Source organism: Microtus oregoni, unplaced genomic scaffold, assembly GCF_018167655.1.
Source record: "Microtus oregoni isolate MIOR12 unplaced genomic scaffold, Mior012 000037F_ref0000500, whole genome shotgun sequence".
In the NCBI taxonomy this organism is placed as follows: Eukaryota; Metazoa; Chordata; class Mammalia; order Rodentia; family Cricetidae; genus Microtus; species Microtus oregoni.
Genome location: NW_024543096.1, coordinates 23,898,170 through 23,924,653, shown reverse-complemented (window position 1 = coordinate 23,924,653; position 26,484 = coordinate 23,898,170). Strand labels below are relative to the sequence as shown.

At 43.9% G+C, this 26,484-nt stretch overlaps 1 protein-coding gene across 1 annotated transcript in view; it reads left to right on the top strand.

The window, feature by feature from the left end:
- The window catches only part of Mettl8 (methyltransferase like 8), a 74,320-nt gene extending 50,160 nt beyond the window's left edge, over positions 1 to 24,160 (top strand). Inside the window, 8 exon segments of the mRNA XM_041631561.1 lie at positions 7,414 to 7,757; positions 9,345 to 9,394; positions 12,773 to 12,836; positions 16,082 to 16,221; positions 21,613 to 21,719; positions 22,250 to 22,290; positions 22,292 to 22,315; positions 23,071 to 24,160. Of these exon segments, the coding sequence (XP_041487495.1) occupies positions 7,414 to 7,757; positions 9,345 to 9,394; positions 12,773 to 12,836; positions 16,082 to 16,221; positions 21,613 to 21,719; positions 22,250 to 22,290; positions 22,292 to 22,315; positions 23,071 to 23,256 (956 nt within the window). The 3' untranslated portion in view covers positions 23,257 to 24,160.
- Positions 24,161 to 26,484: the final 2,324 nt, after the last annotated feature.

Below are 26,484 nucleotides of genomic sequence, written 5' to 3'. Positions count from 1 at the left end.
CCTATCCTGGTTCCCACTCTGTTTCCTCCTCCTGCTCCCCCACCTTTACCTCACCCCAGCCCCCCAGCCACTCCTCAGAGAGGGTAAGGCTTCCCAAGGAGAGTCAACAAAGCCTAACACATCACTTCAAGGCAGGACCAAGGCCCTCCCCCCATATCTAGGCTGAGCAAGGTATCCCTACAAAAAGAATGGGCTGCAAAATGCCAGCCATCACTCCAGCCTGCTCTCTTATATTCAAAGCAAGATGTAGTAAAGACTGCAGGAAGGGTAGTGAAGAAGGAAAGCTGTTCTGAGGAACAGGATATTTCAGTGAGAACCAGCAGGGTCTCCGCTGCAAGGGATCGAGACCCCGTAGAAGTCTTGGGAGAGTGTCCGGTCCCTGTCTCGTGCCTCTGATGAATGTGGGTCAAAGAACAGATTGCTCTGCTCTGCCCCCAGGCTTAGTGAGAACCCTAAAGAAGCTCTGACCTAGCCACCATCTCTTCATATCTACGAGAGTCGCCAAGTGTCTGCAAGGCCAATTCTCTGCCATCACAAAGGATTCCATCTGCAGCGCACTGTAGAGCAGGCACACTGTTGATTGATCTTATCTCCGTTATTAATGCCACTGAGAGGAAATACCGGTTGTTCTTCCAGACCAGCCAACCCTGTCTGTCGCATTGCTCTTGGTCTCTGCATGCCACTCTCCCTTTTGTCAGAGCTGCTGGTGATAACGGAGGCTAGAAAACACCCCCACAGTCTGAAAAGAAGATCATAACGAAAATGTATAGCATCCAGGCTCTAGTTAGCAATATTTCTTTCAATTAGATTGCCCAGATTAATGATTTTTAATTCCATGTTTTCTATTCCTAATTACTTTTCAATTTTATTATAGCTCATATTTCTTTTAAAACTGGGTTAACCCAGAGAAATAAAAAAAAATATAATCAGCGTTTTTTGAGTTAACACGATTATACTTTATAATTTCCTTAAAAAGATCTCCAGTGTGCTGTATGTCAGCTAGTTGTGTAGCAAGTGTAGTGGGTTTTTAGAACTTAATAACTACAGTAGCTGCTATTTCGGCTTTAAAAAGTCTTTGTAAATAAAGTCGTACCTAGGGTAAGAGTCCACAGCTGACAGATAAGGGTCTGCACTTTGTGCTGTGAATGCCTTGCTGCCGAAGAGAATGCTCTATAGGAAGGAGAAAGAGACCAGAGTGGTTACACATCCTTGTTGATAAAGACAGTTTGCCTGCCTCTAAGGAGACTTGGACTGCTGGAAGTTCCACGCAGCGCCCTGAGAATCCCGCTTCCAATTTTGTAGTTTTAAGAGTTTTCTTTTATTAGACAGTGAACTTCCTTCAGTGATATGTGGAAATTTCCAACTTTGAGAGTTCAGGTATTTGCGTAATTGATGTACAGAAATAACTTTAAATTACTTTTTGTTACATAGCAACTTAGAATAAATTTTCATAATTCATATTAATCACATCATATATGTCAGATACATAAATGGTTTAATTTGGTTTTTCAGTTATGATGTTCAGGGCAATTCAGATGACTTGTGAACCTGTAAGCATGGTTAGTGTGATGTATTCCTTGTTCTGCTCAGCTATATGGAGCTTAATAAATGAATTCTTGAGAACGTTCCTCACTGGGCTGTGCCAAAACAGATCACTATAGCCCATGTATTGCCATTGGCATAGAACGGTTTATCCTGGACAGCTAGCAACCTTGGACAACAAAAGAAAAAGCTGTTTCTCCAAGGAAAATCTGTCATCACCCACCTGTTAAACGTCAGGGCAGCTCAGCTTTCCCCACACTGTGTAGACTCTATGGTTCCTGGCCTGTGAACAGAGTGAGCCTGAAGTTTTTCTGCCTGGGTTAGAGAGTGGCACCTTTTGTTCCCTGTCACTAGAGGTACACTTTCAGTTTCGGAAGTTCAGTGATAACACTAGAGGTGTTTATTGTTTCAGGCCCATAATTACGATGAAGTTGATTGTGCTTCTGTAAGGTCACAGAAACCATTGCACACTCTCGGGGACCATGGAAGACACCGCTGGGTGCAGTTGACAATGCCAACATGTGGCAGCCATGTGTTTGCGTGTGTCTGCCCCACAAACCAACCTGCACCCCTAGAACACTGAGGTTCTGTTGCTAATCGTGAATTCGTCTTGTAACTTCATCTAGCTTGTATTCTATCTCACTCAAAGAACTGGGCTTGATTCCATGCTTACCTCCCTTTATGAAGGCTAACTCCAGTCAGCATTGTTTTTACAGCTCATTTATTATAACTTGCATTGAGGTTTTAATCTCAATTTAGTGCTTTGTAATTGGGAGGAAAATAAGAATCAGAAAAACAGATTATCTTTAGGGATACCTTAGAGGGAGCACATACTAACTTTGTATCAGGGAGATGGGGCTATGTGATAACCAAGAACCAAGGGCTTTGGAGTCTGACTGACTTAATCTAGGTCTTGGCTTCCCTTTCTGGCAAGTTGACCTGGGGAGGGGGTATCTCATGCCTTTTGACACTGAATTTCTTATCTATAAATTGGAATAACATTGTGTATCTGAAAGATACTGTTAACCCCAAATTGTTGGATTCCCCATGCTTGGCTCTAGCACTGTCTGGCTCTCTCTCTCGCTACCCCCCTTTCTCTTTTTTCCTTTCTTCATTTGGTGTAGCAATGTCAGAGGGTAAAAATGAAGCATCATGGGAGGAGCCCCAAGTTTGTTCAGTGTCCAAAACACAAACACATGGGAGTTTCGGACTCACAGATCTCATCCCATGGTGGGTAGGGAAGCCATAGACTTGGGACAAGTGGAATGAAGAGGAGAAGAGGAGGGGAGGGGGAGAAGAGAGACTGACGAGATGACTGTGAATCAAGGGCTTTATATACATGTATGAAATGTCATTTATATACATGTATGAAATGTCATTTATATACATGTATGAAAACGTCACAGTGGAACCCGTTACTTATGCAGTTAGTTCATGGGAAGAGTAGGTCAGTGGAGAGAGGAACAGCTATGTTTTTTCTGGGAATGGCAGCTCTCAGGCACCGTGACATCTATTAGAGTGCTGTGGTTCTTACCAAGGCAGCCTGGTAGGGTGTCACTTAGTATGTAAATTAGATCACTAAACAGGCCTCCAGAAATCACCATCAGCTTTCTTAGTGCCAGTTGGTTTTGGTTAACCCAGCTGAAGAGGAACTTCTGGCCTTAAAACATCCTGTTCCCAAAGATAACCGGGATGAGGACAAGATAGAAATTCGCCAGGCGAATAAGCAGCACCCTAGGTAACAATACTGTTAGGAGCAAATGGAGAAAAATCTAAGAAAAGCATTTGACATAGAGCCTGAAACTGTGTGTTACTGATGGGTTTTTTGTTTGTTTGTTTGGTTGGTTGGCTGGTTGGTTGGTTGGTTTGTTTTGATTTGTTTTTGAAACAGGATCTCACTATGTAGCCTTGGCTGGCCTGGAACTCACTATATAGACCAGCCTGGCACTCACAAAGGTGTGCCTGACTCTGACCCTACCTCTGTCTCTTAAGGCCTAGGATTAAAGGGATGCACCACTGCCTAGCTAGGGTTGAATTTAGGTGCCCAATTTAGTTTTTTATTTCAGTGTAGCTTATTACAGTCCCATCATCACAGAATAATACCTGGTAATGCCTGTTTTCCATAAATTCATATATATGTATATCTATACACACATATATGGGGGGTGCTTAAAGAGGCTATGCTAATTCTCATTAAAGGAAATTGGCAAAATGAATGGATAATTCACATGAGATTCTGTATGTGTGTTTGTGTGTTACATGCATGTAAGTGTATTGGCCATGTATGGGCGTGTAGAAGCTACAGCAGGAGGTTAGATGTCTTCCTCTTACACACTTAGCCTTATTGTCAATAAACCAGAAGCTCACTGTTTCCTGCTTGTTTTTTTGGTTGGTTGGTTTGTTGTGGTCTTTGGGTAGGCTGCTTTACTAGCCGGTGAGTTCTTGGGATCTCCTGTCCCCACACCCTATGCTAATGTTACAGAAATGCATACCCATGCAAGGTTTTTTTCTGTGAGTGCTGGGGATTTGAACTCAGGGCCTCATGTTTGCAGAGCAAGAGCTGTTACCCACTGAGCCATCTTCCCAGCTCCTCCCTGCCTGCCCAGTTACTGTTCTTTATCTTTGGCAACAGCTTTGCAAAAGATAGGGCTATCTAATAATCATTATATTACCCCGTTCCAAACTTTCATCCACTACTAATGAGTATAAACTAAATGTCAGAGTTGCCGCCAGTGTCTTGGCTGGTGTGTGAGTGTTTTTCTTCTTGTTATCCTGTATGTTCCGGGTGCTACATGGGTCTGCCCTGTTTAGGCCTGCGTAGTTTATGTGCTCATTTCCAGACTGCGATTTGAGTAAGCTGCCGCTTCTTTCCTGTAATAAATAGAACTGCTTGCTCATATTTTTGTCACATTACTCTCCTGAATTCCCTACTCCACCCTCGTTAATTCTTAGGGGAATACATCTTGAGATTAGCCACGGTGTAGTATTAAATTCTAGTTAGTGGTGATTCGTCTCAAATTCACCTCGTAAATAGCTTTATGTTGGAAAACCTAATCCCAGAGATTTGACTAAATTTGGGTCTTATTACCTTTAAATATAAGTCTTTGGGATGCTTTTTCTTAGATACAAAATCTATATACGCAGAATGAGTTACAAAGAAAGTTTTTAAAACAGAGGAAGACAGTAAGCCATAAGAAATCCCTTGGGAAATCGGGAAGTTCTCTATTTCCTCCCACGTCTGATTTTCAGAATGTTGTTTTTGTTTGCTTGCCCAGTACACAGGTACACCTTAGTTGTTGAAAGTGAACAAAGAGCTAGCTTCCAGATCAGTATGCACTTTTGGACTAAGCATAAGTAGGCTGCCTTTGGCTAATGCAGATGAGATGACGGTTTAGACTCACAAACACACGTCCCTTATACATAGGGCCCACTGCCATTTCTCAGACCTTTTTCTGCTGCCAGAGTGGACCCAGGAAGCATGAGCCTGGATGAGTGAAGGCCTGTGGGACCAGGCTATGCAGATAAAAATGAAGGAAAACCTCACTTCAGGACAGTGAAGGAGACTGACTGTTGGTAGCCACATGACTCGTAGGTTGAATCTCTTTGAAATTATGAATGAAAGGGGTCCATTATTTTTATTTGTGGCTTAGCATAATTTTGGAATCAATGGTAAATTCCCATGAATCAAAACTAACAAAAATTCTCCATTAAACTGCAGGTTTTTAAAATCTGCTTGTTTGGTTTTGTTGTTGTTTGTTTGTGACAGTGTCCCAGGCTCACCTTGAACTCTTAACAGTCCTCTGCCTCAGCCTCCCCAGTCCTGGGATTACAGGCATGAGCCACCGTGCCTGGTGCTGTTTTGTACCTATCCTAGTAAGTACCTGAGAACATGTGCCTGCTTGTTTGCATACAAATGCAGTTTTCTTCTCCTCCTTCCTTCTAGCGAATGGCATAAGATTCGTTCTGCCCTGTACCTTACTTTTCTCCAGCTGAACCTTGGGAATCGTTACATTCCCATTAGGAAGCTTTTGCAGACTTTGAAAGTACTTTTAAACTGTCATGAGTCTGCCTACTAGGGTAAAAGTAATTCTTAATCCATGGATTAAGACTAAGGATTAACCTTATTACATAATTGGAGTTAAGAAATGGTTGTTCAATAAAAGATAGAGTGAGCAAGTTATTTGAGTTTTTGTTTGAACTTGTGAACCTTCTCCCTTGTTACAGTGCTAAGCTTAAAAATTTGTGCTACCATGATTTATTTGAGGCAAGAGTTTTTTGATATAGCCCAGGCTGGCTTCAAATTCTCTTTGTATTTCAGGCTAGCTCTAACTTGAGATTCTCCTGCCTCAGCCTCCCAAGTGTTGGAATTACAGACCTGTGTTACTATACGTGGTTTAAATCACTTTGTCAATGCAAGGTAGAGATGGGAAGGAGCAGAAGACTAAGAAATGCCTGAAGTTCTGAGACCATTGACATAGCTGTTGCCCCTTAACCCAGGGAAGACATCACCAAGAGCCTGTCTGTTCAAGAAAGCATCAGGAATTCGCTTAGAGACTTCCATTAGGAGACAGCAACAGAAAGAGATGCCTCTGGATTTGAGGGTGTGGTGGGGGGTGAAGTTACAGGGCGGCCTCCACAAGGAGTTTCAGTTCCTTTCTTCAGATGTAGAGCCAGGAAGGCAGTGGGAGTAAACTGTCTCATTGACCCCTCTTGCTCTAAAGTTATGTTGTTTATAATGCCCGCATTCTTTTCTTATTGCCTGTCTGTACCTTTGTCGAGACAGACTGGGACGGAGTTCTTTCTCCAAGAAAATAGAAAGGCACACACAAATAGCTTGATTAAAAATATTATTGTTAGGCCAGGTATGGTAGTACATGCCTTTAGTCTCAGTACTTCACAGGTGAATCTCTGTGGGTTTGAGACCAGCCTGGTCTACATAACAAGTTCCAGCCTAGCCAAAGCTACACGTAGAGATCCTGTCTCAAATATGTATACATACATACATACATACACACATATGTACATATAATACACATATACATATATAAGATAGACATAGATAGACAAATAGATAGATAGACAAATAGATAGATAGACAAATAGATAAATAGGTAGATAGACAAATAGGTAGATAGATAGACAGACAGATTCAAAGCTTGGCTTCAAAAACTAATTCTCAAAGTTTCTATTCCTCACAAAATGGAATGGCCAACTGTTGACAGAAAAATAGATTTTAAAAGTAGAATTAAATATATTACATATTGATCTTTTGAAGAAAATTAAATGCACTTTTGTATTTTAGCCATATATCCAGTAAGTAAAATTATGATGATAATAATATCAAAGTGACTGAATTGGAAATCCAGTTATTGATAAGTGTGTGTGTCTTAGTGTTCTGTTGTGAAGAGACACCACGACCATGGCAGCTCTTGTCAAGGAGAACATTTCACTGGGGCTGGCTTGCAGTTCAGAGGTTTACTCCATTATTGTCATGGTGGGAAGTATGGTGGCATGCAAGCAGACATGGTGCTGGAAAGGAAGCCGAGAGTTCTATTTCTGGATCAGCAGGCAGCAGGAAGAGAGAGCCAGCCACTGGGCCTGGCTTGAGCTTCTGAAACCTCAAAGCCCACTGCTAGTGACACACTTCAGTAAGGCCACACCTGCTCCAACTGTCCTGGAACTCACTCTGTAGACCAGGCTGGCCTTGAATGGAAAGACCTGCCCGCCTTGCCTTCCCAGGTGCTGGGATTAGAGGTGTGTTCCACCACACTTGGCTTAAATATTTAATTATTAAAGGTATTTAGTTACCAAAATAGCAGCCAATAGTAAATATCGTTCATAGTAAATGGATTTTTTTCCTCTCTGTTTCAGTTAAGTTTGAACGCGATGCTAATAAATACTGGGACACATTTTACCAGACCCATAAAAATAAATTTTTCAAGAATCGCAACTGGCTGTTGAGGGAATTTCCTGAAATTCTTCCAGTTGATCAAAACTCTAAAGAGAAAGTGGAAGGATCATCCTGGGATCAAGTCGGAAGTAACTTCTCAAGTATGCAGAGAACGGAAATGGATTGTCAAAAGAGCCTTGTCTCATCAGCCCCTTGGAGCGAAGAAAGATCTAACTTTCCCAACCAAGACTTGGAAGAACACAGAGAAGGGCCTGGGAAGACAGAGCGCTTTCCTGGTAGCAAGGCCACTTTCCGAATACTGGAGGTACTGTGTCCAGGGCACAAGACATCCAAGAGGTGATGGAGAATGGAAGTGTGCACCCCACACTATTTTATGAATGGTCCAGACTGTCCAGGTGGAAGACCAGACCTAACCAGATGCTCAGTGTGCTTACACATATAAACAGTACTTGGGACTCACATCTTTAATCAGTCAAAGTTTGTGGCTTTTATTTTATTTGTGTTACTTATTCCCTACCCCCCCCCCTTTAATTTGCTGTATTTTCTAACTTGGAGTCAGGTCTTAAGTTCCGATAAACTTTTGGTCTTAATATTCACTCTTTTTTCTTTTCTTTTCTTTTCTTTTGTTTTCTTCTCTTCTCTTCTCTTCTCTCTCTCTCTCTCTCTCTCTCTCTCTCTCTCTCTCACACACACACACACACACCCCTTCTGAAGTGAAATAAAAATAAGTGAGATGTTTAGTTTTCTGTAATCTAGTGTAGATAGTGGTTTCCCATTTTTGAGCCGAAACCTCATCTTTCTGATTCTATGGGTAATAGTTGCTGATTACAGAGGATTTACAAGAGCACATAAGAGAGACACCATAATTTTGCTCCCCTGTTGTCATACAACTGGCATGGATTATTTTCTCAGCACATGTCTTTGCCTCCATTTTCTTTTCCCATCTTGGGTTAAATTCACTAGTTTACAGTATTTGGAAACTTTTAGAGCTCTTGAAACAGACTCCCAAACTGCTTCCTAAGAAGCTATACTAACACAACCAGACGTGGGAACATGTGCCCACAGTCTCAGCACTCAGGAGACAGAAACAAGAGTATCATATGTGTTTAAGACCAGCCTTCTCTCTCTTACTCACTTGTATGAGGGTTTGAACTTAAACTGTAGACAAGAGTTTTCCACATCCCAGCCCATTTTGAGGCAGGGTCTCCCTAAGTTTCCCAGGCTGGCTTCGGACTCACCATATAGGCCAGACTTCTTGCCGCGGCCTCCTGGGCTTCCAAAAGCTCCAGAGCCCTCTGACCCTGCGTTTGTTTATCCCTTTCCACCACTCAGTACGCTCATGGCTCTTTAGACATTGAGACGTCACATGCTAGCTGTCTTCTGCCCATTCCTTCCCTTTGCTTGTCTATTGTATGAGTCCTGCCCTTTACCATGGCTACTGCAAACGCTTTATTCGCTGCTGTGCTGTCTGCAGTGCACTGTGCACATATTTGTTCAGTTGGGAGGCTTTGGTGGGTTCAAAATTGTGACGATCTCCACAGCCAAACTTTGATGGTTCCTCTTGTGATGTGCTTCTTCTGGCATTGGGGCTTCACAAGTCCTGCCATACCCAGAAATTCAGTAGTCATTTTTTTTAAGATTTATTTATTTATTATGTATACAACATTCTGCCTCGATGTATGCCTGCACGCCAGAAGAGGGTGCCAGATCTCAGTACAGATGGTTGTGAGCCACCATGTGGTTGCTGGGAATTGAACTCAGGACCTCTGGAAGAGCAGCCAGTGCTGTTAACCTCTGAGCCATCTCTCCAGCCCCGTCATTTTTTTTAATAGAAAACCCAGTATTGGGAGTGAAACGTAATGCATTCACATTTGTTTATTTTCAATTTTAGGTTGGCTGTGGTGCTGGAAATTGTGTTTTTCCAATCCTGAACACCTTGCGGTGAGTTTTAAGTGTTTCCCCTACAAAATCTTACATATCTGTGGGATGTTGAAAAATTCTGGAAATACTTTGTGGTACCTATGCCAAGAATTCTGAATTCCCAGATAAACCATGACTAAAGCAAGTTTCAAACGACACGTTCTTAGTGACTAACATCACATGAACTGGGGAACATTCTGAAAAAGCATTCCGTAGCCACGGGTTTGAAGTCGTTTTTAAACTCGTGTTTACGTAGACGGCAGAATGAGAAAAGAGCAAGAGATCCCATCCTTCCACCAAGCTGTGCTTTGCTTAGCGTCAGATGTGGTGTGCTCTTCCTGGATACCAGATGGCACCTTACACAGAGAACTGGGATTGGAGCACACACCTCACTCCTCATACTGTGGTATCAGCGTTGCAGGAGCAACACCCCCCCCCCCACACACACACCCTTCGCACGTCAGATCTCTGTGCCTGGACTCAAAGTCATCTGCAGTGGTAGTGCTGACCACAAGCGGGAAAGCAGAAATAGATGGGGACAACACAAATGTCCTCCTTTCTGCCCTTTGAGGCCACCGTCAGTCTCGCCTGAGTGTTTTAGTGTTCTTGTGATGAGGCCACCTTGCAAACTCTCTCTACCTTTTGCCTCCTCTGGTCTCTCCAGTTCTCTCTCTAAGTTTGCACGATAGCTTTCACTTTATTTCCCACTAAAATCAACATGCGTGCATTTCCAAAAACTCGCGACAGGAGGCGGTGTGGGTCCCTGTCACTCGCATAGCTACTGTGCAGTCTGCATACACATTTTTTAACCTATGATCTTTTTATCTTTCAATTACAACTATGTAAAAGCATTTTGGAAAGCAAAGAGCAGTACAGTGAGTTTCTGTGAACCCACCACCTTGATTCAACAATTATTAGCATAATGCCAAACATCATGCCACTTCTGGATCCAGGATGCATCTTCAGAACATCTGGCTATGGAACAGACGGAGCCTCCCCATTGTTATCTATTGGCAGCTGCTGTGGCTGGGCATGGGAGGCGCTGGCGACTGAGCATGGCCTTACTCCTCGTCCTTACTTTCTTGTCTTCCCTTTCCCTGCTTCTCTTCTGTTGCACGTGACCAGGTCTCTTCACCCTCGTGACCTCGTGACCCCGTGCTGGCGAGTGGTTGTGTTACTCTATGGCTGTTCCCAAGTTATTACTAAGCACGTTGTTTTTAAATTTCTTGTTTCTCTATTTTGTATATTCCAGGTAACCTAACAGTATGACATAGCAAGAGGTCAATAGATATTGATTATTAGTTCTGTATTAGTTAGTTGTGCTTTCATTTCTCTCTTCTCTTTCTTTCTTTTCTTTTCTTTTTCCTGGTTTTTGTTTTTTGTTTTTTTTTTTGTTGTTTTGTTTTGTTTTGTTTTTTTTTTTTTGAGGCAAGGTCTCTCGGCATAGCCCTGGCTGTCCTCACTCTATAAACCAGGCCTGCATGTGCCTCCTAAGTGCTGGAACTAAAGGCATGTGCCACCACACCTGACCTCAGCTCTCTTTTCAGTTAACTCCTAATGGAAAGCTCTAAGTTCCTACCTCTTCTGCACCCCTTCCCTTCCTCTTCCCCACCTCCTCATTTTCCTTTTTTCCCTCCTCATCCAACAAGGTCTCGTTATATTCATCAGACTGGCCTCAAACAAGATTCTCCTGTCTTTATCGCCCATTATTGGGATTACAGGTGTGCTTATTAACCCAGGGAATAATTCATCTTTAAAAGCCCAAGAGTGTCCAGCCTTCCAGAGGGAGAATTAAGCTCCCCACCCCCAGGATTAATGTGTTACATTTTCAGAATATTTCACCATAATTAGACCGTTGGAATCGAGGTTCAGATCATTCTCCAAGGATCGTTTGCTTCTTAACCTCCTCCCAGACAGTGCTGCTGGTGTGGTGTGGTACTGACGTGTGTACCGGTTGGAGAAGAGCCAGGGCGGTCAGCTGACTTGACACAAAGGCTCTTGAAGGTCATTGGGTACAAAACTGCAGCATGGGATGCTGATGCAGTCAGCATTCCATCTCAGAGGTCAGCTGGCACCTTGACAGGACACATGGCACACACTTTCCTTTAGCCGCTGGACTGTGTTCCGTAACTACTCAAAGGTGGATGGCGGCTCTCTCACAGGCTGAACGAGAGTCCAGAAAGACACTGAAGGATATAGACATTTTTAGAGGGTCATCTGAGTTTTAAGTTCCTGGGAGTCAGAAGCAGGTTTCAGAATAACAATAACAATAATAATAATAATAATAATAATAGCAATAACAGCTGTAATAATGGCTGAGATCTGTTGAGTGCTGTTTTTCTGAGCCATGAGTCTTTTAGAACCTTACCATGTGGATCCATTCAGCCCTCATAACTACCTTAAACACCACACTTGTCTCTATTAAAGATGAAGGAACAGAGTTACAGATCAAGAAACTGTCCTCCAGACACATCACTTAGTAGTGGTGGAGCCAAGTGTTAGGCCCAGGGCAGCCTGCTTCCAGGGGCCTCTCATCCTCAAGCACAGATCACACGTGCGTGAGTGCTAACGGAGCACATTCGTGGGCGTCCAGCACTCAGTAGTTCACAGGCCACAGTTACCTGAGTTTCATAGCGGAGTACAGAGTATATGCTGGAGTAAAGTACTAAGATGTTCTTACTTACTTCTTCCTTTCTGTTTTTGAGACAGAAGCTCACTCTGTGGCCCAAACTGGCCTTGAGCATCGAATCTTCTTGCCTCAGCCACCCAAGTGCTGCGAGCAGAGGGTCTGGTGCCCCTGTGCTCAGCACCGCATCATTTTCATAGGGGACAGATGACAAACAAAACAGAATCAAGCGCTGCCGTCTTTTGCTTTGATTTAGTGCTGGTTAACTTTTCACAATCAAGTCCTGTCTGTTCTACTTCTACTTGTTTGGACCGATCTTAAGTCGAGTGCAAATCCCAGAGCTGCGGAGCAGATTAATTATGTGTGTATAATATCTAAGAATCTTAACTATCCAAGAATTTGTGTATTAGAGCTTGATTCCCTTTTAGAGATTGCATATATTCCCGTGATAATGCTGTATGCGCTTCTGCCCTGCCAGAGCAATTGAGCACCTGTTTGGAAAGGTTCAAAACCAAACAAGTTGCAAATAAAGGAAGAATGAGGGGCTTGGAGAAGGCAGAGCTGGGCATGCCGGGCCTTGGGGGTGAGGAGCAGGTGGGAGGGTGGGCTTAGAAATTCCCATGTGAGCATGAGCATAGCCTCAGAGGTAGGCAGGCGCCCTTCAGCACAGGATGGGAATTTCAAAGTTACCCGGTAGTGGTAAGAGCTTGTCACACCTTCTCTAGTTTGAACATGTCTGACTCTGAACCTAAATGTCTTTTTCGTTTACATAGGAACATTCCAGGATCCTTTCTTTATTGCTGTGATTTTGCCTCTGAAGCGGTAGAGCTTGTAAAGGTATGACTTATATAGTCTTGTAAGAGAGGCATGGGCTGAGGGGGTGGCTGTCAGGAGAGTGCTCATCATGCAAGCAGGAAGACCTGAGTTCAGATCCAGCAACACCATTAAAAAGTCTGGGCATGGCAGCATGAACCTGTAATTCCAGCACAGGGGAGCCAGAGACAGGAAGGAAGATCCTTGAACTTCTGGCTTGCCAACCTAGACAAATCCCTGAGCTCCAAGTTCAATGAGAGACATAAACACAAGATAAAGGGCAGTTGAAAAGGATAGCAAACACTCATGCACACAAATATACACAAGCATGTATATACACATAAATTAAAAATAAAGAGAGAGCCAGGCGATGGTGTACTGGCACACACCTTTAATCCCAACATTTGGGAGACAGAGGCAGATAAATTTCTGTGAGTTCAAGGCTAGCCTGGTCTACAGAGTGAATTCCAGGACAGACAGCCAAAGCTATTTAGTGAGATCCTGTCTCAAAAAAACAAAACAAACCCCAAAACTAGATAAATGAATAAATAAATAGAGACTTTTAAAAGTTCTAACTCAAGAAGCCTGAAGAGCTTGGTTTAACAGTTAAGAATGCTGATTGGTCTTCCAAAGGGCCTGGATTCAATCCACAGCACCTGTATGGGGCTCACAACTATCTCTTACTCCATTTCCAAGGGTCTAACCCCTGCTTCTCAACTCTGTGAGCATCAGGCAGGCACATGATGCCTAAATATAGACACAGGCGAAATGCCCATACACATAGGATAAACAAATACATTTAAAATGTCTAATTTGGGGCCTAGAGAGACGGCTCAGTGGTTAAGAACGCTTGCTGCCCTTCTAGAGGACCCAGGTTCAATCCCCAGCTCTCACATGGTGGCTCACTGCCATCTATAATGAGATCTGATGTCCTCTTCTGGCCTCTGAAGGCATCAGACACAGGCATGCATGCAGGCAAAACACGTACACACATAAAAATAAATTTAAAAATTTTTTTAAAAGGTCTGTTGACTTCTGAGGTGGTTGATTCTTCTGAACTATTTCTGCATCAGGTGCATCTGTGATGATGTTTAGCTGGGCTTTTGCGCTTTCTGGAAGCTATTTCAACTGATGTTAAAGTATATTACCTATATAGAATGCCTTGTTTTTTAACCTGGAGAGGTGTCCTAGCTGGATAGATGCTCAGTGGGTAAGAGCACACACTGCTTCTGCGGCAGAGCTGGAGTTTGGTTCCCGGGCCACATTCGATGTGACTCGCAGCCACCTAGACCTAGCTCCTGGGAGTCAATGCCTTCTCACCTCATGCACAAACCCACACACATATGTACAGAATTAATCATAAAAATCTTTTTAAATCCAGTCCATGTTCATGAATAAGTTCAAAGGATACCGGTAATATTAGTCAAGATTTTAACAACCACCTACCTACCCCATGTTTTAGTTAAACCTCCAAGAAGAAGCTATCACTCATGCGTGTCTCTAACAGCTTACAAATATAGTCTAGCACATAGTAGGCGCTTGTTAGATTGACATTCTTGAACTAAGAAAATCTAAAAAACTGTGAGGAAAGCTTTGGGAACCCGGGCTTCCTGAACAAACTGTGAATGCTGGTTAGCCTTCCTTAGGATGAAGAGTCGGCAGTGAACGAAAGGAAATTCTGTCACATAGAATGCCGGGAGATGGCTCTGTCAGAAGAGTACTCGCCTTGCGAGCCGAGGACCTGAGTTCAGCTCCTCAGACGGAAAAGGCTGGGTGTGTTGACCACGCTTGTGATCCCAGGGCCGGCAGACACAGACAGAGCCCTGAGTTCATGGCCAACCAGCCTAGCCTGTTAGACCAGTACCAGATCAGGGAAGACCCTGTCTCCAAACTCAGGTGAACTGAACTTGAGGAAAGACAGCTGAGGTTGTTCAGTGACCTCCATACACACGTGTCCACCTTCGCACACGTGGATTACTGTACTCACAAACACATAACTACAAACAAACCACAAAAAAAGTGTGCTAAACTTTTAAGTAAAACTTTCAAAAGTTAACACTGGCTGGGCCAGGTGATAGAACACACTTTTAATCCCTGTGCTTAAGAGGCCAAGGTAGATCTCTGAGTTTGAAGCCAGCCTGGTCTACATAGTGAGTTCCAGGACAGCCAGGGCTACTCAGAGAAACCCTGTCTCAAAAAAAAAAAAAAAATAGCTAATGCTGAAAGTTAGTTTTGGACAATAATAGTGTTTATTACAGACATTTCTCAAAACAATGCATAGAGGAGAAGGCAAATATACCAGTAATCACATTTCCCAGGCTGACATGGGGTTTGATGTCTCTCCTTCTGCTGCTGATTCCATAGACAGATCCTGTGGAGTGAGTTTCACCCAATGCTGTCTACAAATAGCCTTACTCAACTGCCTCGCACAGCATCCCATCTCAGAGCGCAAGAGAGCGGATTTCAGTAGTAGAGCTGTAGCAGGGCTCTAACTGGTGTTAATAATAAAAACCCAGAGTCAGATGCAAGGGGTGAAAGCTGAGAGATGAGACAAGCAGTGCAGCCAGCCACTAGAGAGCCTTTTACCTCTGCCGACTCCTCAGACTGAAGGGGAGGTCCTGCCTCTACCAGTCCTCAGAGTGCACTGAGCTTCTGTCTCCTCCCACCTTATATTCCTCTCTCCTCCCAGCCCTATCACTCCTGTCTCCACCTCCCTAGTGCTGGGATTAAAGGCGTGGGATCCCAAGTGCTGGGATCACCTTGTGTGAGCTCTGTTTCTCTTTTAGATAGATTCAGTCTCCTGTAGCCCTGGGTGGTCTTGAACTCACAGAGATCCACCTGCCTCTGCCTCCCGAGTGCTGGGATCAACACCATCTGGCTTTGTTTTTGTTGTTTTAGGGCAGCTTGAAATAAGTTATAGAGTACTGAACCAGGAACGAAGTTTATTCAAGTTCACAGAGAAGAGATGCCTGAGAGAGAAAAAAAATTGTTTATTACATGTATTTATTTTGTGGGGAGAGAACATACATGTCAGGGGCTGATGTGGAGATGAGAGAACAGTTTGGGGGGGTCAGTTCTCTTTCCACCATGTGAGTCCCAGGAACAAGCACCTCTACCAACCAGGCCATCTCACTGGTCCAAGAAAGGATTTTTTTTTTTTTTTAAAAATAGCCTTTATTTTAAAAAAGATAAAAAAGATAAGGAAAAAACAAACCAAAACCCCTCTGGAGGCCTGCTAACTCATGCCGTTTGTTCCTCCGCCATGACAGTCACATGCGTCCTACAGTGAGGCCCACTGTTGTGCCTTCCTCCACGATGTGTGCGATGACGGCTTGGCCTACCCTTTCCCAGACGGGATCCTGGATGTCGTTCTCCTCATCTTTGTGCTCTCTTCTATTCACCCTGACAGGTAAAGGAAGACGAAAGGGCAAAGCTGGCGTGGAAAGCTCCTTTCTCGCAAAGCAAACATGACAATCCCTGAATTTATCATCTAGTGAACTCCGTTGTGTTTAACATGCAGCCTTTTAAATGCAGCTTCTCGTGCCTTTACACTTTTAAGAAGGGAACCGGTCAGATGCTTCATTAGCGAGCTTTCTGTCGCTGTCGGAATGAAGCGAGCACATTCTGGAGAGACACATACCTATTAGAAGTGACAGCACTTCAAGGAGATTACAGATGCAGAGCAGCCTGATAGACTCCCAGGAGGGAGATTGTACGGGAGATCAGAAACAAACATCTTTGACGTGGCATCCTCTCGAGTGATTCATTTGTATGGGCATGGGTTTGTGTGTGTGAGTGTGTCACTGTGAATTAACCTTGTGATCTTGTGCGTGTCGACATGTGCTCTTCTACTGAGTGTCCCTGATCCCCTGAGTATGACTTAGGTTCTTACGTATATATGATGTTGGTTTTCATTTTTGATTTAGCCTGTGTAGCCTATGCTGACTTTGAACTCTCTATCCAGTCCAGACTGATCTCAAACTCCTAGTGACCCTCCTGCCTCAACTTCCCCACTGCTGAGATTACAGGCCTGCACCACCATGTCCACCACAGGACTTGTACTTTTATGAGACTTCACAGCCCCCGAGAAGAGGGCACATCTGCATCCGATCCCTTTTGCATGATAATGCAATCCCTTCCCACAGAAACATGAGTCCTACATGCTAAGCTGCTAGGCCCCTTGCTGGCTTTTCAGTTCCCATCCGTAGAAGAGCACTTTATTACTTAGTGAGGGAAAATTTGATTCCCAAATCAATCAGAAAGGAAGTTATATTTATACCTGATGCATAGATTAGGTTCCCTCTCGAGTTCCGCAGTGTCTTTCTTTCCTGATCATGTGCTCATCTGTTGGCACAGTTGCGGAGTAGCCCAAGTGCCTGCGCTGGGGTTGCTTCTGTGGAGGAATAATTAGAAGGATGATGTAGGTGATGAAGAACCAGATTTCTTGCGGGTCCTTAAAACAGGAAATGCATAGATTCTAAATAAGACTGTAGAAAGACTATTTGAGATTTGTTCTGATAATATATTTTATCGTGATTTGAATTGAATGTTAATAAGAAGGAGAAATAGATATCTTAGGATGATTACCTTTATAATAAAGCATTCACTCTGTTTAATATAAAATTCAAATGTATCATGTCAGCACAACTTTTTGCCTATATGAAAATGATCTAAAAATAAGGTAGAATGATCTGGGTGTAGCAGTGTGTGCCTGTGGGCCAGCTACTCGGGTGATTAAGGCACAAGGCACTGGGCCCCGGGTGTTTGAGACCAACCTGGACAACACAAAGAAACAGCACCTTGAGGCATTTTAACTAAATAATAGTAAGGTGAGCCAATCGAAGAGAGGCAATAAAAATAAATTGTCTTCAGCAGTGTCTTCAGGGTCACTATGGACTGTAACTGTGAGTGTGCATCCACGAGCATTCTAGAAGAGCAACTCATTGGCAGCAGACACAAAGAAATGGCAGTAATTCAGCTAGGTCCTGAGTCTGGGGGTGGCAGCTATGATGGAAGTAACTCCTAGGAGACGACAGAAGAGAGCTGCCTTTCTGTCACCGAATAAAGGAAATGTAAGCGACCTCCTGGAAATGAAAGCAGAGCGGGGAGTCCTCAAACTGGGGAGTTTTTGTTGTCTGTCTGTTTTTATCTCTTTTCCTTTCCTCTTGCTCTGCCCAGCGCCAGGTAAGGACAGCAATCAACTGAAGTGCACAAAAGAAAGAAAGGGTTGGGCACCCCAGCACATGGAGAGGCAGATAGAGCTCTGCGAGTTCTAGGCCAGTCCAGGATAGTGAGAGCTTGTCTAAAAAAAAAAAAAAAAAAAAAAAAAAAGCAGAGCCTTGATGATTAATATCAATTGTAAACTTGACAGAATCTATAATTACCCAGGAGGGGTGGTGGCAAGTGTTAGTTGTCCCAGCTTTCATGAGGTGGAGGTAAAAAGATCACGAGTTTAAGTGAGTTTGAGGCCATCCTGGAGTAGGTGAGGCTCTGCCTCGAAGGAAGAAAACTAAGAAGAAGAAAAGAACTAATGACCATTTATGCTCCAGAATGCAGTATTTTGTGACTCTGTTTCAAAAAGAACCGAAACCCCAAGGCTGAAATGTAGCCCTGTCAGGAAAGTGCCTAGCATGCAGAGCCCCTGGTTTGATCTGCAGCACCATATACATCATATGTGGTTACTTGGAGTGGCCCGTCTTACCGTGGGAGGGGCCGTGGCCAGTGAATTCCAGACTATGTAAGACAGCGAGCTGAGCGCTAGCGTGCTTCATGGTTCTCTGCTTTCTGACTGGACAGGGTGTGACCAAGCGTGTCAAGCTCCTGACTCCTTGATTTCCCCATGGTAGTCTGTAACCTGCACTATGATCCAGAATAAACCCTCTCTCTCTGAAGTTGCTCCTGTCAAAGTGTGTTATCACAGCACCAGGGAAAGCAGCCAAGGCGGGCTTTGTCCTGTTCCTCTTCTCTGCTGCGTCCCCAGTGTGGTCCCACTGTGGTCCCCAGGAGCCTGAGAGGACGTGGAGTGTCAGGAGAGCAGCCCCCACTCCTGCCCTCTGCACAGGCGCCCCTGTTAGGTGAGGCTTTACACGGTGGCTGCAGAGTGGGGCGCATCGTTTGTTTTCCCTGCATTTTTATGTCATTCTTTTTTTACTAATAATTCCAGATATTTTGCTCTGTACATAATACATTTACCTTGAAATTATATTCTTTAAGACTTACATTTTTTTTTATTGTCAGAGAGCAAGGATGTAAGCACGGCATGAGACTGACCTGAGATGAAAGAGAAAATCATTTTCCCTTCGTGTATTTATGCTTCTTCTTCTTTTTCTTGAGCTCAGGGTCTCACTCAGGCTACCGGTAAGCCTGCGTGCTTCCCTGGAGCTTGGTAGTGTGGACGTTAGTGCCATGAATACCTCAGCGTATATTCCAGTTTTTGAAAAGAGCTTTTCACCTAAACATGCGATCTCTTTCTGCCACATTTCTCCCTGTTCAGACTTAATTTTATAGCAGCTTCTATTTTCTGCCTTTCTGCTTTTTCTTTCTTTCCGTTTTTTTAAATCTTATTTTGTTTTGGTTTGCATTTTGTTTTTCAAGACAGGGTTTCTCTGTATTACTCTGGCTGTCCTGGAACACACTCTGACCTGGCTGGCCTTGAACTCACAGAGATTTGCCTGCCTCTGGCTCCTAAATGCGTGCGTCACCACCTCCTGGCTGCTTTATAATAATATAGAAGCTGGATTTCACCCACTAATCCACTAAATGTCGTTTTATAAGATTTTTAAATTACATATATGTGCCTGTGTGTGTGTGTCTGTCTGCCTGTCTGTGTGTCTGTGGTGTGTATGTGGTCCTGTGTGCTCCACAGCATGTATGTGGAGGCCAGAGGACTACTCTGTATTTTCAGTTCTCCCCTTCCATACTTACATGGGTCCGAGGGATCCAACTCAAGTGCAACTCAAGTGTGGCAAATGCTTTTACCAGCTGAACCGTCATGGCAGCCATGAATGTTGTCTAAATGAAAGGAATTTATAAATTATCTGAACTAGCCTCGTCTTTTCAAAACAAGAAAACCTCAGCACCTTCAATTGGCTTAGATAAAGCAAAGGCACATCTGGGTGTGGTGGCTTAGTGTGTAACACTGCTTACTGTTCAGGAGGCTGAGGCAGAAGGACTAATGCAAGTTCCAGACCACCTTGGACTACAGTGTAAGACCCTGTCTTAAAAGCCAATATCAAATAAACAAACAGAAAAGAGATAACAAAGGCTTGCCGTGTAGGCTGCCATTTCCCTTCCCCACGTCAGCAGGCAGTGACCGATTGTTCTGTACCCGATTGTCATTCCCTCTGGGCTCCATGAGTCCTGTCCAGTGGAGCTCTGTGGGCAGCTAATGCCAGCCACTCAGCATCGGTAGAAGGCCCGAATCTTTCTGGCCCATAAAACATAGACCATAAACGCAGAACCCAAAAGCTACATCAAGATTTGGTTTAAGAGTCATATTTGATTGCATGCTGCAGAAGCAGGACGAGGAATTAACAAGAATAAAACAGAGCCTCCCGGTATTGAGCTGGGAATTGGGATGTGAGTACAGTTGAAATAGGCCAAGAATGACTGAGGACCCAGTTCAGATTCCGAGAACCCAGCTGAAAACCCAGACAGCCACAGATGTGCCTATAATCATGGCATTCAGGAGGCAGAGACAAGACCTGAAAGCAAGGTGGCTGTTAGGTGAGAGACCCTGCACAATGTCAGCTGTGGGCTTATACACATATGTGGACGTGTGTGTGCATTCTCATGAGTACTATACATGCACACACAGAAGGTGGGGAGGCAGGCAGGAAGGCAGACCATCCAGGAGATGAATTAACATGGAGGAAAGGTGTTTAGCTATGTAAATTTGGGGTGGCTCTGGCATATTGTTTTATTTCGCAGAAAATGAACCTGTATCTCCTACTGTATTTAATGGCTGAAACCTTAGTGGATGGGTGGGTGAGTTGTCTGTTCAGTTTGTTTGAGACAGGGTCTCACAGTATGACTGAGGCTCGCCTGGTACTTGGGCCCCAGCCTTGGCTGGTCTGGAACCCATGATCCTCCTGCTGTAGCCCCAGAGTCTGGGATCGCAGGTTTGTGGTTTGCAGTTCAGCTTTGACAGGGTGTCAAGCTCTTAAGCTCCCAGCTGAGTTCAGCGATGTGGGACGTCCTTCTGTATATGTGTTGCTTTTATTGGCTAGTGAATTAGGCTGCTTTGGCCTGTGGCAGGACAGAGTATAGCCAGGCTGGAAGAGACAGACGCCGTGTAGTTGCCCAAGAGGTAACAAACCATGAGCCTCATGGTAAAATACAAATAATAAAAATAGCTTAATTTAAGATATAAGGGCTACTTAGAAATACGCTTGAGCCATTGGTCAATGTTATAATTAATATAGTTTCTGTGTGATTATTTGGGTTTGGGTGGCTGGAAATGAACGAGCAGTCTCCGCTTACAGTTTAGCTCTTGAAACACTAGACTTCTGAATTCAGTTCCTTTGGATACTTTGTTTTTGGGTTTGTTTTTTGTTTTATTTTGTTTTTTAGGTTTTTGTTTGTTTATTTTTGTGGTTTGTTTTCTTTTGCTTTTCTGTTACATGTATGATTTCTTTGGCTTATTGAGATCTTGTTATTCTGTCTCCAGGAAGGTTGACCCTAGCGTATGAAAGGTTTCCATACAGGAAGGTTGACCCTAGCGTATAAAACGTTTCATACAGGAAGGTTGGCCCTAGCATATAAAACGTTTCCATGCAGGTATCTCACTTTGTTTTCCAAGGATGCAAGCTGTTGTTGACCGACTGTCCAGGCTGCTGAAGCCTGGGGGAATGCTATTATTTCGGGATCTTGGAAGATATGATAATGCTCAGCTGCGTTTTAAAAAAGGTAATAGGAGCTGGAGGGGTTGCTCAGTGGTTAGGTGCTCTTGAAGAAGACAGGGGTTTGGTTACCAGCACCCACACCAGGCAGCTCACCTATAACTGCAGCTCCGGGGATCCAGTCCCCTCTTCTGGTGTCGTTAGGCAACCACACACATGTGCGTATACCCATATACAGACACATGTTTACATAAATAAAAATAAACTTTTTTTTAAATATTTATTTATTTATTATGTATACAATATTCTGTCAGTGTGTATGCCTGCAGGCCAGAAGACCCCATTACAGATGGTTGTGAGCCACCATGTGGTTGCTGGGAATTGAACTCAGGACCTTTGGAAGAGCAGGCAATGCTCTTAACCTCTGAGCCATCTCTCCAGCCCCTAAAAATAAACTTTTAAAAGCTAATAGTATACTCAGTTCTCAGTTATTTGAATGTGTTTTGAGAATATAAAAATATCTCATGTCAAATCATTTTGGTTTATCTTGTTTTTTAAGGAACTATCAAATTTTTATTTATTATTATTATTTTTTAGGGCGTTGTTTATCTGAAAATTTTTATGTCCGAGGAGATGGTACCAGAGCCTATTTCTTTACGAAAGGTATGCGGTATGCTGCTCTATCACCCAGGTCAATGAAGAGCTGTGAGACTCCTCAGATAATCGTTTGCAGGGAGGTCCTCAGACGCTGTGAACACGAGGACTCAGGGCGACACCGCTGTCTTCATTCCCTGGTGCTCACAGTGGTTCTGCAGAAAAGCATGCAGATGGCCTCTGCCTCCTAATCTTCCAGCTAAAATCCCTTCTAAAGGGCCGCTTGCTCCACTATCATGCTAGAGTGCCGGTGCAGGGTGCAGTTTGGGGATAGTGTTAGCCTGGGTATGGAAAGAATTGATATTCTGCCCCAGCCATGGGAGAAAATTGGACTTTTCTAAGTCTAAAGAAAATTAGTTCTCACTAGTCAATTTCTTGACTTAAACAAGTACTTCTGACAGCACCAAGTGGATCCTGTAGCCAAGGAGTTCCCCAAACTTAAAGAACCTTGTGTAATATGTCATTTTGGGTTGGAAAACAAAGGCTCATGAAGGAGACACGTTTTAAAATACTGAAAGCTCCAGCCATAGCTCAACTCAGGATAATCTCCTGATCCTGCTGGCCCTGTAAGCCTGTTCATACTTGCAATGTATGGGGGACATAAGAGAGCCCCACTTGGTTTTGTGGGTTTTCTTCACCCAGCTGTGTAGTGCTTCTTGGTATAAACAACTCAGATGAACAGTCCTCCATGGTGTCTTACTGGTCCTTACCTCCCCTCTCCCCTATCACGTGTTAGATCTTTGACATCTACTTTTGTCTCAAAGGGGAAATCCACCGCATGTTCTGCGAGGCTGGATTATATGAAAAGCAAAATCTGGTCGATCATCGCTTGCAAGTTAACAGGAAAAAGCAGGTGGCGATGCACCGAGTGTGGGTCCAGGGAAAGTTCCAGAAGCCATTGCCCTGGACTCAGAGGAGCTGAAGTTAGCATGTTCACCCCTTTCTCGTGACTGAGCTGTGTGTCGTGGTAAGGTATGAAACCAGGGTGAGATGTTGGCTTCTTTGCAGAGCCGATGAGAAGAGCGTCTGCGGCCCTGATGCTCTGCTGGCTGGGCTCTGAGGACATTCTAAGTGCCCAGAAGTGACCTGAAGGATGGCCGACCCTTGTTGTTTCAAAACTTGAAATGCATGTTTGTTTGATCTTGTTTCATCTAGCCACGTTCCCTTTGAATTAAATTACTGATATAAGGCATATAGTTTTGGGAAATGTAACCTGTCCATATTTTTAGAAGTAGAAAAATTGTCTTCTTTATTATTGGGTGTGGTAAAGTACTCCCAAAGAGTCGAACTCCCCTCTCTGTCAGTCAGCAGCAGGGAGCAGAGTGCCTTGCTTTTAGGGAACTTGCAAGCCCAGGATGAAGGTTTATTGTTTTTTGTTTTGGTCAAATATATTTTCTCCAACCCCCCCCCCTTTTTTTATCCCTCTCCCCATACTAATGTCTGAGATACAATTTTGGTTTCTCTTCCTTTCCAAAGATGGGGAAGCATGGCCCCTGTCAAGTCACTTTCGGGCTCTTCTTAGATGTGCAGATCGCTGAGACACATGTCAGTTTCCATGCCAGCTCGACACAGTCTAGCCTTGCCTGGGAAGTGTCTCCAGATTGTCAGTTGTCTGGGAGTTTGTCTTGATTATGTCACCTGATGTGAGCAGAGCTGCCTGTGGCAGGCAGTGCCATTCCCTAGGCTGGGACCCTGAACCGAGGAAGAGTGGAAGCAATGAGCTGAGCCCTGGCTCACCTGGGCTCGTTCTCTCTCTGCTCTTGACTGTGGATGTGACCAGCCGCTTCCTGTTCTTGACTACCCTGTTGTAACCTGCTGGACTCTAATCTGGATTTGTGAGCTAAAATAAACCCGTCCCCCCCCCTAAGTTGCTTTTGTTGGAGTACTTCGTTTTATTTTATTTTATAGGTATGGGTTTTATCTGAACGTATGTCTGTGCACCGTGTGCATGCCTAGGCCATCAGTATCTCTGCTTGCAGAGGGTGTTTGTTGTGGAATAATCTTTTTGTACACTGTGAAGATGTGTCATTTTGATTGGTTTAATACAAAACTGAATGGCCAATAGCTAGGCAGGATTTTCAGACACACAGGATGCTGGGAAGAAGAAGGAGGTAGTCACCAGACAGACAAAGAGGAAGCAGAATGGGCAGCACAGAGTAAAAGTAACCAAGCCACATAAAAGAGCATAGATTCAAAGAATTGGGTTGATTTAAGTTATAAGAACTAATTAGGAACAAGCCTAAGCTAAGGCCGCACTTTCATAATTCACAATAAGTCTCTGTGTTGTGATTTGGGAGCTCATTGTCAGAATAGAGAAAGGTTCATTGCAGACCTGGAGGTGTAGGTGGGTGTGAGCCTGTTGTATGACAGACTTCCCTGGGAAGAGGCAGTACACCCTCGTCTCCTCACACCAGATGGGGAACCTGTGGCAGAATAAAGTATGGAGACCACCAGAGTCCAACTTAGTGAACTAATGAGTGTTATTGGGGTCACTTACAGAAATATGGGTGAGGGGTTGCTTACCTGTCTCAGGGACAGCTGCTCACCAAAGCCTGCCCACCATGGGTGACAGCTCACAAAGCTGGGAACGTGAAGCACACTGCACAGCCTGCAGGCTGCTCAGCAATGGAGAGTGTCCTTTCCAGGTGCCTCAGTTGATTGGAGCCTCTTCCGGGCAGCTCCTCTGGTCTCTGCTTCTTTGAGTTTTGGCCTGTCTTTACTGTTTACTCTGGGAGGGAAGGGCCTAGCGAATCCAGTCAGCTTTAGGGACTTCCTAAAGCTATTTTGAGTTGTATACTTTTTGTCTTAACTCTTGGATATGAAATGATTCCATCTAGAAGGAAACTACTACATGACAGAGCTGTCACGTGAGCACTGGGAATCTTCTGGAAGAGCAGCCAGTGATCTTAAACCCTAAGCCATCTTTCTAGACCCACTGCTAGGGTATTTTATCACAGGATCTAACACATAGATTCAAGAAAATTTTCCTAATAATTAGAAATGTATCTGTTCCCTTGTTTCAGAAAGAAAATATGCTAGCTTGCTAATTCTCCTTGTGAAAATAGAGTTCCTAGAACAAGTCTCTCACTATGCAGTGCTTGCTGAATATATACATGATGTATTATCAAACTTTGGGGTCACAACTTGTGCCCCAAGTCAGGACTGGTTACCCATCTTTAATAAGTCAATTAAAAGAGCCAAAGTAAAGCAGAGAAGGAGACTTATTCAATGTGGACACATCGAGAAGAGGGACAGAGAAATCCAGGAGACCTCCCCAAGTCCAATCTTTGGGGTTCTAAAGTGAGATCGGAGTTTAAATCAAGAGCCTAGGGCATGCTATCACAGCAGCGCTGCCCAGGGGCTGGTCTCCAGGAGCTCTGGTCCAAGCACTGCTGGTTTACAAACATGTTTAGAGAGATTTGTTGAAGACTTGCTTATGGCATCTAAAGAGGAGTGAGGCCAATAATCAGTGGGGAGGAAAACCACAGTCTTGATTTGGGAATGAATTCGTCTTTGGATGTAGGTCCTCACAAGTGCAGCTGTCAAGGTTTCTGTTGAAATATGCACACATCAGTAAATGGAAGAGTCAGAATTCGCCCAAGACTCTTAACTCACTTGTATTTCATAATTAAAGTCTACATGTAAAAGCCAAAACCGTCATGAAAGTATTATCTACAACAGGGCAGTTAAGATAAGTCAGTGTTGCTATGGGAACCCCAACCGATCTTCTCGTGTCTCCATTTAAAAACCATGGCCCAAGGTGGTTTTTAAAAACAACAGAAGGTAAAATTATTCGCACATTCTCACACATGTAAATTGTACTGTCTCTCTAGGTTCTAAATAGCAGATTCAAGCCAGCCTCTTGACTGGCTCAGTAAAATTCAGCTTTGTATCTTTCTATAATGTATTACAGCATGTGAGTTAACCTTTAAAAGCTTCAAAAATACATCAACCAAATTTGGACTCTGAGACACAAACTGGGCTTTTTTTTGGGCTCCCTCCAGCGCAGATCTCCTAATCTTTGAACATTCCCACAGAAGCCCCACCCCCACCATCTTCTGCTTGCCTGATGGGTCCTTTTCCCACTCAGCCCTACCTGCATCAGCCCCCTTTTTCAGGTTTGCTGCCAGACAGAAATGTAGATTTAAGCAGAGCAAGCCAAGGGAAAGGCCTGTTTG